Consider the following 14,550-nt stretch of genomic DNA (forward strand, 5'->3'; position numbering starts at 1 on the left):
ATGCTCGTAAGATGAGAAGGAAATTTTTTTCATCATTCAATGTCGACATTCAGTGCAGCCAGTGTGCAGCATTGTAGAAAGGGAGTCGAAGAACTTGCTGTGCAAGGGAGTTATGAAATGGCACTTACTACCCCAAGCAAGAGAATTAGTAATAGAGGTACATGAACTTCAATTGAGGTACATGTCACTTTAGAATAATGGGGAAAATTCATACCAAGTGAGTTAAAATATCTTTGCATGCTTTGGAAAGTACAGTAAGTAATTTTGAAAAGAAACATGTTTTGTTAGCTGCAACTCATATTCAATCATCTGAGAAAAGAAGCATAATGGAAATCATTCTTTGAATAACATTGAGTGCATCAGAAAAGATGATGGTTTGGCAAAATACACGCCGTTATTCTTATCCAAAACTACCTTAATTGATGCAAAATAATGTGCATCCAATACCTACTCTCTTTAACATTGTGCAAGAGGTGTGTATTTTTCTTCAGTTTGTATGAAAGAAAGTGATTATGTCGGTGCTTTGACTACATGGGGAAACTTGCATCTTTTCATCCGCGTAACACTGGAAGATACATCTGAATGCCAGTCATACCACGGATGGCTTTTCTTTGAAAAAGCAGGTTTACATTTTTCATAAAGATTATTTGAAATGCTTTGTAAAAAAGGAAACTGGTCATATCCCTTTCAGTATTCCAATAACAGATGTTGTTTTGGCAATGTAAATTTTGTATATGCATACATATGTATATATATGTTCATCAGGCTAACAGGTCAGTATCTTGAAGGCAGATGGCAGCTAAAAAGGAGTGCATGTTTGGGGGTCAGCTAAGAAAAAAAAAATGTTTTAGCAAAGAAATGAAAGGAGTTAAAAAAAAATTAAAACCCGAAGCAAGCTGACAAAAACAAGCTCTTCATTTCATGCAGGAAGATAATCAACAGCATTTTCTAATTCATATTATCACTAGGGACGTATTATTTAAGATTGTTTAATTATAAAAGAAGAAATACCGTGCAAGGATCGTATGAAAGTGGAAAATGTTTCACATTTGAAAAAAAAGAAGAGACAAATAAATAAAGAAATAAAGATCACTTCAACCATGCCTGCCCATCTAAAACTCATTTCAATTCACTCTGATCTCATGCATATCTTTTCACCACCACAAGAAGAGCAGTTACAATGGATGTCCATGCAAAGCAGCCAAAAGTATCATTTTCAAACACGCACATCACACACACACACACAAATCTACACAAAAGTTTTAGGGGTTTCCTTCTCATTGCCATCCTTTTGATTCAGCATCGGTTGTTACCATGGCAACTATTCTCTACACATTTCATATGTGCAGACCATGAGTCCCGGATGAAATTGCAGAAATTTAGAGAGCATTTCCAGAGCTGACAACATTTATACATTTAAATCAGTGATGTTCAAGAAAACAAAGTGATGTCTGTGTGTTACATACATCTCTACAGGCAATAGCAACTGCCAAAATTAGGAGGCTTATTATATTCTTTTGATAGAAAATAGAGAAATGATTAATTGTATTTCAGGGAGCCACTCACAGAAACTGGGCAGCATTGTAATAACTGATTATTGAATTAGATTTCGGAGAATCAGTCTCATGTTGACAACTCCAATAAAAATAGTTTAAAACTCATTCCCTCAGCCTCTCTGTCCTATATGGCTATATAAAAATATAGCTTCAAAAGAACTTAAGTGTGTATAAAATCTTTTTGCCCGAACCTTGCTGTCATGTTCACTAACAGTTGTACAATAATTTCACTCTTAGAGCCTTGTAATTATTCATATGTTCCTCTTTTTTTTTCTTCAAATTCTACAACTTTACAAGTTTACTTCCATGTGAGTTCCAAAATGTTTCTCATGCCTGTTACCACACTGTAATGGCACACTGCAATTGTATAATCATGGATACGTATTTCTTTGCTTTCTAACGTAATGTCGTAATTAATTGCTAATTATACTGTAAATTTACTTTTCATTTTGACAAGTACGAGAAACAATAAAACGAAACAGAAATTGAAATTGAAAAGGATTGATCTAAACCAAGGAGTTGCTGATCTTTTGCACTAAAACAAAAGCAAATCTTCAGCATACCAAATTATGCTCCACTGTTTGCATTATGAACAAGAATTCAAATTTTGCACAGTTGACCTTTGGCTGTGTTATCTGTAGCCGTGGTAAAAGTCATGTTTGCAGCAGTTTACTTTGACAGTCATAGAATGCATACAAGACACGGTGTGATAACACACAACAAGATAACAGGGAGACAGATGAAAAGATATATTATGATGAAGTAAAAAATGCATCTTGCAATTTCCATGGAGAGTCAAACCATCTGTAAGTATCCCCAATATCTCTCAAATCAGGCAAGAATATAGGTTTATGATTTGATATTAGTAATTTCTGGCACTGACTGAAATATACTCAGTTTAGCTGTTAGTTAACCAAATCACATGAATAGATGCTAGCATTTTTTTTTTCATAATGATTCATGCAAGCTTATTGATTATTGATAAGAAAAACGAGGGGTTACATGATGAAAATATCTCACGCACACAAAATGAGAACAACAAAAGGTCCACTAGAAGACAGGGGGAAAATGACAGAAGTGGAATCTTTGATAAAGATGATGGCTATAGCTTCCAAGACACATCAGGAAAGTGTGAAGGGAGAAAGGAAGGAAAATAGGAAAGACAGACAGATAGACGAATAAACAGAGACAGATTGACAGACAGACTTACAGTATATAGATTGATACATAGATAGATAGATAGATAGATAGATAGATAGATGGATAGATAGATAGATAGATAGATAGATAGATGGATAGACAGATAGACAGGTAGATAGATAGATAGATAGACAGGTAGATAGATAGATAGATAGGTAGATAGATAGATAGATAGACAGATAGATATATACAGAGATAGACAGACAGATAAATAAACAGATAAATAGATAATAGATAGGCAGACAGATAGAGAAATTGACAGAAAGCACACACAAGTCAGGGAATGATTAACATGTGGATGCATGCTATAAACAGAACTCAAATGTTGAAGCTGCTGGACCAATAAATCAATGCGACTTGGCGGGAGACTAAGCAAGCGGCTATAGGGGAAAACCGGATATCATCTCACAAAGGTCTCAGAACAATTTCAAATCAACTATAAATCAGGAGTTCTAATAAGGTACAGCTAGTACTCTTCTAGTTTGGAGTAAATACAATTTGGCTATATGGTAGGTAAGTAGAACAAATGCACATAGATGATTATAACTGGAATAGTATAGAAAAAAAAAAGAAAATGGAATAAAAATATACCTTAGATTCTTTGGGTTTGTCACGCTGCAAATTTTTCATGAAATGATTGTGTAATTGATTTTTTTTTTTTGTTGGATAGCAGATGTGGGAAAAAGTGGAAAAATGAGAGATGCAAATGGAATGTCATAATGCAATACATGGGTGAAAAAAAGCTGGATATGAAATGACTGGCCGATGGCCACATTCATGGCATGGGTGGGGCACAAGAATGTAAAGCAAGGTACAAGAAGGGTGGGGGAGGGGTAGGGAGGGGAAGGGGTGTGGCAAGACAATAACACTGGGTAAGCAATGATGGCTGATGTACTGGACCCTCTCATCATCTGGGATCGCCCTGTGTGAGGGGTTGGGGTGAGAGTGAGGGGAAAGTGGATGGTGTTCCTGCACACAGGTAGGTAGGTTGGGGGGGGGGGGGTCTATCAGAGGGGTACTGTCAAACTTGAGTAAGGCAAGGGAAAACAGACCAGGGGGAATAGGAAGGGTGTGGGGTTAGGTGGGGTAAGCAGTACTTGACTTGACTGAACATCAGTCATGATTATAAAGAAAAAACAGCACAGGACATCTGATTGATGAGCAGGATGGTGGGGGGGGGGGGGGCACATGGTACAAGTACATGGATGGAGTCTGGGTGGGATATTGGGCTGTCAGCAAAGATAAGGATCATCTCACTACTAATAAGAAGTACAAACTTGGTGGGAGAGGGAATGAATTGATATTCATACTCATTAACATTTCAATACAACACACATACATACACTGGAGTAGGTTAGGTGGGGTGTGAAGAATGGATCAACATTGCACACAATAAACTAAATTCCTCAGAACCTCATCAGCCTTTTGTTTTGTTCTGTGGAACTCGTTTAGATATCGAACTAGTGGAATCTTTTCTTTTTTTTGTGAGGGATGTGAAACACCATAAAATCTCTTTGTAAAGTCTATTGAATGTGTTGTTTATTATCGTATTGATCTCTACGACCAAAAGACACGTAGCTGCTCTCAACATCGCTGCAAATAATCTCTCATTCATTAGAGTTATTGACCTGATGAGGAATTGATCTGCATCTGTCATTAAGTAATCACCACCACCACCATCAAAAAAAAAGGGGGGGGGGGAGGAAAAGGACCTTTAACACAATAACTGATTAAAAACAAAACAAACTACAAAGGACATCCTGCTGTTAATACTATTAAGCAGTACATGGCAAATGGATTTGGAAAACAATGCATTCACAATTCACACTCCACCAAATAACAATAGAATTTCCTGTCAGAGTTCTATGCAGACTAGGAATATAATCAGAGTACAGTTTCATCCTTTTGTCATATTTTGCTTTGGCTATATCTTCTTTTCGTCTTCTTCTCTTCTGTAATACCACTTTTACAATTATTATTATCTTGATTTATTATTATTTCTACTACAATGGATGATACTACAACTACATAAATCATTATCATCACTTTCAGTATCACTGTCACTTTTATCACCATCATCACTACTACTTCTACCGTTATAATTATTACCAAGTTATGACATTTTCATTGCTGTCTTTATGAGAAAGTTTTCAATCAGTACAGGAGTTCTGAAATTCTGAAATTAGGATGACATGATTTTGTCCCCTGTTATTATAAAGGCTAATGGCTCAAGGTTTCAAAGTCTATTATGTCCTTCATCATGAACTTTGACCCCCGCCAATTGACACACGGGCGAGTCCCTGACCTTGACCTGCAGCATCTAACCTATCATAGTTCATTCTACACTTGATTCTTATAACATTATTGGTATGTCATCATGTAAACTCCATTCTGAGAATTCTTAATCCAGGCCTCAGATGCTGCTTCCCCTGACTCTGTTTGACAAAAGCTTAAGCAGAATTAAAATTCCTGCCTTGCCCAAGCGTATTCAATCATAAGTGAAAGTCCTGAATTACAACAATCCTGGTAAAAGTTCTGCCTCTGAATATGAGTTTTCACCTCAACAAAATCTAGATACAAAAATAAAAGGTAGAATAACTCTGTATTAGAGCAATATGCGTCTCATCAATTTCAATAATTTTTTTTGTTTAATGGCCTTCAACATCCCCCCCCCCCCTCATCCATTAAATTTTGCTTTGTATAATGACACATACACACACAGTTCATACTGCTACTTCCAGTAACTCCTAGGCTATTGCAGCAAAAGCAAAATGTATATATATATATATAAATATATATATATATATATATATATATATATATACATACACATACACATGTGCGCGCACACACACGCGCGCACTCACACACACACTTAACTGACAGATGGATAATGGTTTGACAGACAAACAACCAAAGGACATAACGTCTCCAGTACTGTGATGTAGACATAAAAACAGTGTGAAATCTTAGATGAATCATTTTCAGTCAAGCATCTTTTACAAATGAATTTGCTGGGAAATATTTCATGATCTATCCATACAAAACACTGTATATATAACATACCAAGTTAGGTCATATGTCATTCATAAACAGCTGCGTAATATATATCACTGATTAATCAGTATGGTAAACTCGACATTACCATATCTATTGTGATAATAGCAACAGAAAAGCATCTTTTTTGTGTGTTTTTTTTATAGATTCTTATCTATTTGTCACCGAAAATAAGACTAAAAGGGGGGTGACACATGTTCTACTCATATCTAGCCTATATCTACATAAAAGCAACCAAAAGGAGAATGCACAGCTAGCAAAACACATATGGCAACGTAAAAAGTTCAATGATTCTTCCAAGCAAAAATGTCATTTATATATCTCGGAGCTACAAACTGTACAAACTACATCTGGTGAAGTGGATTTGCGCCTCTACGGATTTAAAAGGGGGGTAGGGGATGTGGGAGTGAAGTGACCATCACTGGTACTTTGTGGGTGGGGGGGGGGGGAGGGATAAGCATAGGGTGTGTTGGGTGTAGTGATGCCATGGTAAGCCATGATGGGGGTGTTGCCGTGGTAACATGGGATTTGGATCGCCAGCCTCTCACACTGCCATTGCAGCCCACAGGAATGGGTCAGGCCACGTAATTTCGTGCAAAAAGTTGACCAAAAAAAAAAAATGTGACTCTGACTACACTCTTAACTTAAACACATCAAGCAATGGGCAAGTCCCCTACATTATCCAATTTCAGTGCTTGGGTTACTGACTGCTGAAATTTCAGTGATTGCATTTTATATCAGATCCTAATTATATTTATTAGCTGAAATAGAAAATTACTTTTAAATCTAGGTCACTTGTGATTTTTTTTTTTTAAATTGAATGACAAGTCAAAACATTATTTACAAACTGCAAGATCAGCCCAGTATTCTGCAAATACAGTGAGATTAGAAGTAATCACGAAATCCAGATAGAACATAATAAATCAAGTATAAAGTTCACATTTAACATTAGTGTGATACAGAAATGTTCCAAGCAAAAGACTGTGCATTTGATCTAAGATTTGTGTAAGATGCATACTCTGAAAGTAATCATAATATTATAGGATTTTGTGATAAATTAAAAATGTGTCGAATTACAGTGAATACAAAATTAGAATTTACATCAGAAAAATTATAATGCCCAAGTGTTAAAATCTGTTATGCAGAAATGCAAGAACAACGCATCACTGAATTAAATTAGAGTGCATAATTTGAAAGTGTACAAACACAGAGCGTAAATGCAATGTGCGATTCACTGACCACTATAATATGGCACGACTTAAAGGCAAGCAATCCCGATCTTACATATTCATTGTGAGGAGCTGCACCTAAACCAATTTTCTTCTAAACCCGATCTCAAACATCCCCTTGTCTTTCTCTTATCCTCGGGGTTGGCAGTCCCCATGAACATCTAAAGGGCTGCTACATATTTTTGACCATAGCAGTAATCAATGCATGATGTACGCACCACGAGACTGGTGATCATACCTCAGCGTGGTGTTCCTCATTCTGCTGCAGCACATCGATGGAGAGTTCGGCCAGATGGATGACTTCTTCTAGTCTTCTCTCCGGGGACAAATCCTCGCTGCTCAATATTTCTGTTGGATGGCAGGAGCGGGTGGGGTTGAGGAAGCGCAAAATTGTCAAGATGGGGAAGAAGATAGGGAACGAGAAGAGCAAATTTATGGAGAGTTCCATGACCTTTTGAGAAGATTTCTGCGTGAGATTATTAAGTGGAGGGGTGAAGATTGAGGTGTGAGTTCTCTTCAGTTTGTCTCCCTCTGTACAAATGAAACAGGGATAGCCTGATGGTAGTGTCGCTGCCCAGAAAGCAGTAGATGACAGGTTCGATACCCGCTGTTTTTTGTTGTTGACATGTTTGTTAAAAACGTAGATCAGCAGTTGCAATCTTACAAATTTCATTTGTACAAAAAGAGACAAACTGAAGAAAACTCATACCTCAAGATTTCTGCACTACTCATTTTTAATTTTCACAGAAATTAACAAATTCTGACTGTGTGAACACAAGGAAATGACACCTTGTATTTGTTCTGGACCACAACTATGTCATCCACTGTGGCCATCCTTTGAGTACTAGCCTAAAGTGGTGCTGATTGTTCGTAAGTTTCTTGGTGTGGACTTACTGATCATGTTTCAATACATATCATATTGCAATTAAGAGAGAGAAAAAAAAATATTGGTAAGAGTCTGCACAGGGAAGACAAAAACTGCACATGACACATTTTTTTCTCATTTGACTCAAATACATGACATGATATTCCATTGCGTGAGGCTGCTTTAAGATAACAGACAAAGACATAGACAGCGTATAATTGGTTAATAACTCAGGCTTTCGTTTTTGAACGATGTGCCGGGTACATGTACTGGCTTGCTGTAAAAGCTCATACACAGCTACATGGCATTTCAACCTTGCAGTAGGGTGGCAGCGGATTTCTATGCAATGCACGCAAAAGCAAAGGACAAAGCAGATATCACACATTCAATCTTACATGGCGTCGAAATTTGAGTAAAAACGAGGAATGTTCGCGCGCATTTTAATTTCATGTAATTTTGCGAGCGCCAAGATTTGCAAAACTAAAAATGCACATGAAAGTTCTTGTCTACACTATATGCATTGAATGCCAGTTGCAGTTCGCGAAAATTTCATGCAAAAAAAGGCCGTCGGCTCCAATTCGCAAAAATTTCATGCCGCGAATAACAGTTAGTTTCTCTGGGACTGAGAGACAAAACACAAGACAGTAATAAATGGTCAATATTCTTCCAGCAGCAGCTCTCATCTAAACCATGGAGATCTAAAAGTAAGACTAACTTGCAAACCAACAAGCTAGAGGACTTAATTGATATTAATTTTCAGTGAGTGCGATAAACAAAACGGAAATATGGCAAATATTGCATTCTAAGCTTGTGAAATCAACTAGGCATTTTCAATTTGCAACAGATATAGCACATATGCTAAAGACCAATAAAAGTGCTGCATCTTTTCACTAGTATCTTCAAAAAGCTCAACGCGCCTCTTCAAAAGACCCAACCTGTTTCACTCAACAGATGAATTACATATATTATATATATATGTATATATATATATTTTTTTTTTTGAAAGACCTTGGGCCACTTCCACACAAAAGCAAATCCATTGCAGACACAACAAGAGAAGAATTCAGAGGTATTGGTACAAGGGTATGCAAACACTAAGTAAAATATTGTAAAGCATTGTGCTTCAAATCAACAAGTAAACAGCAAAGTCTACCATGAAAAACACACAAACAAACCTGTTTCTACATCCCCTCCCCTGACCTTAATGGCCCGAATTCACGAAGGTGGTACAAACAAAACCATGGTTTAAACCATGGACAAAAACCATGGAGCGCCAACTGTCGCACGGAATATTTCGTTACGAAATTGGTCATTTCGTCGATAAAATTACAGGTTTCGTTAACGAAATTATCATTCCGTGGACGAAATGTTCATTTAGTTACAAAATGTTAACATTTTGTTACAAAAATAATAATTTCATTGACGAAATGACTGATTTCGTGACGAAATATTCCATGCGACACTTGGCGCTCCATGGTTTTTGTCCATGGTTTAAACCATGGTTTCATTTGTACCACCTTTGTGAATTCGGGCCAATGGGTTTAGTCGAACAATCATTTGCATCCAGTATTAGTAAGCATGTAACAGTTGCATGTTATATTATGAGTTAGAATATTAGCATGACAATTCAACAGGACATTGCTGTAAGAATAACTGATAAATGGTATTAATATTCTTACAACAGCTCACCATCTTTCAAGATGTTTTGGTACTTTTCATAGTAGTCATAATAACATGCAAGTTCTTTTAGTTCCTTATAAGGTTTTTTCTGTTCTTTTTTTCTTTCCTTTTTTTTCAATGCAAATGGACACAGGTCTTCTTATACTTTAATGTCATCTTCCGCTTCCTACAGAATGTAAAATGCCTAATAAATGTGTATCTAAAATGCAAATATGTGACTCATACCTCATACAAACTTCCCAACCAGAGAATCTGGTCTTCCTTTTCATTTCATTGGCTCAACATGGGATTCAAGAATCGATTGTCAAATTCAAGCAAATTTTAAATCTGTTTTAGCATGGCCCAACATGTTGATTCAGCAATTGAAAGTCAAAGAGCAGACAGGCAAACTGCATGTTATCCACGCTGCCTTACGACAGTATTGGAGTGAAATGACGTCCACTTAAAAATTAGTTGTTGTTGTTGTTGTTGTTGTTTTGGGTTTTTTTTTTTAAGCAGAATTCAGCATGGCATGACCCAGAAATAAAGTCGATAGGATGTGAATTCACATGGCTTCCGTGGGTGCTTCTGAATTATGTAGAACTGGTCACTGATTAGGAACATTTAATTCCGGTTTCTGGAACAAACACTGTACCAGGGCGTTCTATAGCTCAGTCGGTACACTGCCGTAAGAAGAACTGATAAATGGTACCAGCTTTCAAGATTTCTGGATATCTTTAAAGCACTTGTAATAAGATACAATTTCAGTAAGTTGCTAGTAAGGGGGTCTATTCTTCTTTATTTCCTTTTTTCTTTTTTTTTTAATGCGAACGGACACAGGTCTCCTTATACTTCAGTGTCATCTTTCCCTTGCTACAGAATGTGAAATGCCTAATAAATTTGTATTACAAATGTTAATATGTGACTCATACCTCATACAAACTTCCCAACCAGAGAATCTGGTCTTCCGTTTCATTTCATTAGCTCAACATGGGATTCAAGAATTGATTGTCAAATTCAAGCAAATTCTATATCTGCTTTAACATGGCCCAACGTGTTGATTCAGCAATTGAAAGTCAAAGTACAGGGAGGGAACTTGTATGTTATCCATGCTGCCATACGATAGTATTTGAGTGAAATGATGTCCACTCAAACATTAGTTTGTTTGTTTTTTCTTTTGTGCAGAATTCAGCATGGCATGACCCAGAAATAAAGTCGACAGGATGTGAATTCACATGGCTTCCGTGGGTGCTTCTGAATTACGTATGCAGAACTGGTCACTGATTAGGAACATTTAATTCCGGTTTCTGGAACAAACACTGTACCAGGGCTTTCTATAGCTCAGATGGTACACTGCCGTAAGAAGAACTGATAAATGGTACCAGCTTTCAAGATTTCTGGATATCTTTAAAGCACTTGTAATAACATACAATTTCTGTAAGTTGCTAGTAAGGGGGTCTATTCTTCTTTATTTCCTTTTTTCTTTTTTTTTTAATGCGAACGGACACAGGTCTCCTTATACTTCAGTGTCATCTTTCCCTTGCTACAGAATGTGAAATGCCTAATAAATTTGTATTACAAATGTTAATATGTGACTCATACCTCATACAAACTTCCCAACCAGAGAATCTGGTCTTCCGTTTCATTTCATTGGCTCAACATGGGATTCAAGAATTGATTGTCAAATTCAAGCAAATTTTATATCTGCTTTAACATGGCCCAACGTGTTGATTCAGCAATTGAAAGTCAAAGTACAGGGAGGGAACTTGTATGTTATCCATGCTGCCATACGATAGTATTTGAGTGAAATGATGTCCACTCAAACATTAGTTTGTTTGTTTTTTCTTTTGAGCAGAATTCAGCATGGCATGACCCAGAAATAAAGTCGATAGGATGTGAATTCACATGGCTTCCGTGGGTGCTTCTTAATTACGTATGTAGAACTGGTCACTGATTAGGAACATTTAATTCCGGTTTCTGGAACAAACACTGTACCAGGGCTTTGTAGCTCAGTCCGTACACTGCCGTATAGAAGAACTGATAAATGGTACCAGCTTTCAAGATTCCTGGATATCTTTAAAGCACTTGTAATAACATACAATTTCTGTAAGTTGCTAGTAAGGGGGTCTATTCTTGTTTATTTCCTTTTTTTTTTTTTTAATGCGAACGGACACAGGTCTCCTTATACTTCAGTGTCATCTTTCCCTTGCTACAGAATGTGAAATGCCTAATAAATTTGTATTACAAATGTTAATATGTGACTCATACCTCATACAAACTTCCCAACCACAGAATCTGGTCTTCCGTTTCATTTCATTGGCTCAACATGGGATTCAAGAATTGATTGTCAAATTCAAGCAAATTTTATATCTGCTTTAGCATGGCCCAACGTATTGATTTAGCAACTGAAAGTCAAAGCACAGGGAGGCAAATTGTATGTTATCCATGCTGCCATACGATAGTATTTGAGTGAAATGACGTCCACTCAAAAATTAGTTGTTGTTGGCTTGTTTATTTCTTTGAGCAGAATTCGGCATAGTATGACCCCAAAATAAAGCTGATAGGATGTGAATTCACATGGCTTCGTTTGTTTGTTTGTTTATTTTCCATCTCAGAAGATGGCTGGATAACCCATATTCAGTAATACGTTAGGCTGGTCTTCCACGGGATCCAGTTGGATGTGAGGTGGGACCACTTCACCGGGTTAAACACCCTGCTCTTTGCGATGAATGAAAGAAGTGGGATCTTTTACGTGCATGAGTTGTTACTCTCTCATACACAGGACCTCCATTTTATGTCCTATCCGAGGGACAGAGAGTTTTGCCTCTTGCTTCCGTAGGTGGTTCCAAATTATGCAGAATCGGTCACTGATTAGGAAACTGTTACATCAGAAGGGTTATCATACATCGTTCCTTCTGTACTCTGATATGTTTCAGATGGAATGGACATATTATACCACACTGATATGTTTCTTTGAATAATACAGATGTACAGCTCTTTTGAGGTCCATTTTCAAACACATGTGAGAGATGTCTAGTGATTAAACATATAAAATCATAAAAAAGAAAAACACTGTCCAACAAGGGCAACTGAGTTGGCGATATATGCAAATGGTCAATATCTTGTGATAACTGCCATGTGCAAATAAACGACAAAATGTCACAAAAACTTTCAAAATGCACAGCAACAATACAAGATAGAAATTGACAACACTGTTTCCTTATAAGGTTTTTTCTGTTCTTTTTTTCTTTCCTTTTTTTTTTTTTCCAATGCAAATGGACACAGGTCTTCTTATACTTTAATGTCATCTTCCGCTTCCTACAGAATGTAAAATGCCTAATAAATGTGTATCTAAAATGCAAATATGTGACTCATACCTCATACAAACTTCCCAACCAGAGAATCTGGTCTTCCTTTTCATTTCATTGGCTCAACATGGGATTCAAGAATCGATTGTCAAATTCAAGCAAATTTTAAATCTGTTTTAGCATGGCCCAACATGTTGATTCAGCAATTGAAAGTCAAAGCGCAGACAGGCAAACTGCATGTTATCCACGCTGCCTTACGACAGTATTGGAGTGAAATGACGTCCACTTAAAAATTAGTTGTTGTTGTTGTTGTTTTGGGGGGTTTTTTTAAGCAGAATTCAGCATGGCATGACCCAGAAATAAAGTCGATAGGATGTGAATTCACATGGCTTCCGTGGGTGCTTCTGAATTATGGAGAACTGGTCACTGATTAGGAACATTTAATTCCGGTTTCTGGAACAAACACTGTACCAGGGCTTTCTATAGCTCAGTCTGTACACTGCCGTAAGAAGAACTGATAAATGGTACCAGCTTTCAAGATTTCTGGATATCTTTAAAGCACTTGTAATAACATACAATTTCAGTAAGTTGCTAGTAAGGGGGTCTATTCTTCTTTATTTCCTTTTTTCTTTTTTTTTTATGCGAACGGACACAGGTCTCCTTATACTTCAGTGTCATATTCTATATCTGCTTTAACATGGCCCAACATGTTGATTCGGCAATTGAAAGTCAAAGTACAGGGAGGGAACTTGTATGTTATCCATGCTGCCATACGATAGTATTTGAGTGAAATGATGTCCACTCAAACATTAGTTTGTTTGTTTTTTCTTTTGTGCAGAATTCAGCATGGCATGACCCAGAAATAAAGTCGATAGGATGTGAATTCACATGGCTTCCGTGGGTGCTTCTGAATTACGTATGTAGAACTGGTCACTGATTAGGAACATTTAATTCCGGTTTCTGGAACAAACACTGTACCAGGGCTTTCTATAGCTCAGTCGGTACACTGCCGTATAGAAGAACTGATAAATGGTACCAGCTTTCAAGATTCCTGGATATTTTTAAAGCACTTGTAATAACATACAATTTCTGTAAGTTGCTAGTAAGGGGGTCTATTCTTCTTTATTTCCTTTTTTCTTTTTTTTTTTTTAATGCGAACGGACACAGGTCTCCTTATACTTCAGTGTCATCTTTCCCTTGCTACAGAATGTGAAATGCCTAATAAATTTGTATTACAAATGTTAATATGTGACTCATACCTCATACAAACTTCCCAACCAGAGAATCTGGTCTTCCGTTTCATTTCATTGGCTCAACATGGGATTCAAGAATTGATTGTCAAATTCAAGTAAATTTTATATCTGCTTTAGCATGGCCCAACGTATTGATTTAGCAACTGAAAGTCAAAGCACAGGGAGGCAAATTGTATGTTATCCATGCTGCCATACGATAGTATTTGAGTGAAATGACGTCCACTCAAAAATTAGTTGTTGTTGGCTTGTTTATTTCTTTGAGCAGAATTCGGCATAGTATGACCCCAAAATAAAGCTGATAGGATGTGAATTCACATGGCTTTGTTCGTTTGTTTGTTTATTTTCCATCTCAGAAGATGGCTGGATAATCCATATTCAGTTACGTTAGGCTGGTCTTCCACGGGATCCAGTTGGATGTGAGGT

At 37.0% G+C, this 14,550-nt stretch overlaps 1 protein-coding gene across 1 annotated transcript in view; it reads right to left on the reverse strand.

Annotated features, from left to right (window-relative positions):
• Window positions 1-14,550, reverse strand: part of LOC140244375 (calcium-dependent secretion activator 1-like) — a 69,997-nt gene that overhangs the window by 19,697 nt on the left and 35,750 nt on the right. The window contains exon 16 of the mRNA XM_072324016.1: window positions 7,281-7,390. Coding sequence (XP_072180117.1) covers window positions 7,281-7,390 — 110 coding nt within the window. The remainder of the gene's footprint in view (window positions 1-7,280; window positions 7,391-14,550) is intronic.

The sequence above is a fragment of the Diadema setosum genome, chromosome 2 (genome assembly GCF_964275005.1).
Source record: "Diadema setosum chromosome 2, eeDiaSeto1, whole genome shotgun sequence".
NCBI classification, from domain to species: domain Eukaryota; kingdom Metazoa; phylum Echinodermata; class Echinoidea; order Diadematoida; family Diadematidae; genus Diadema; species Diadema setosum.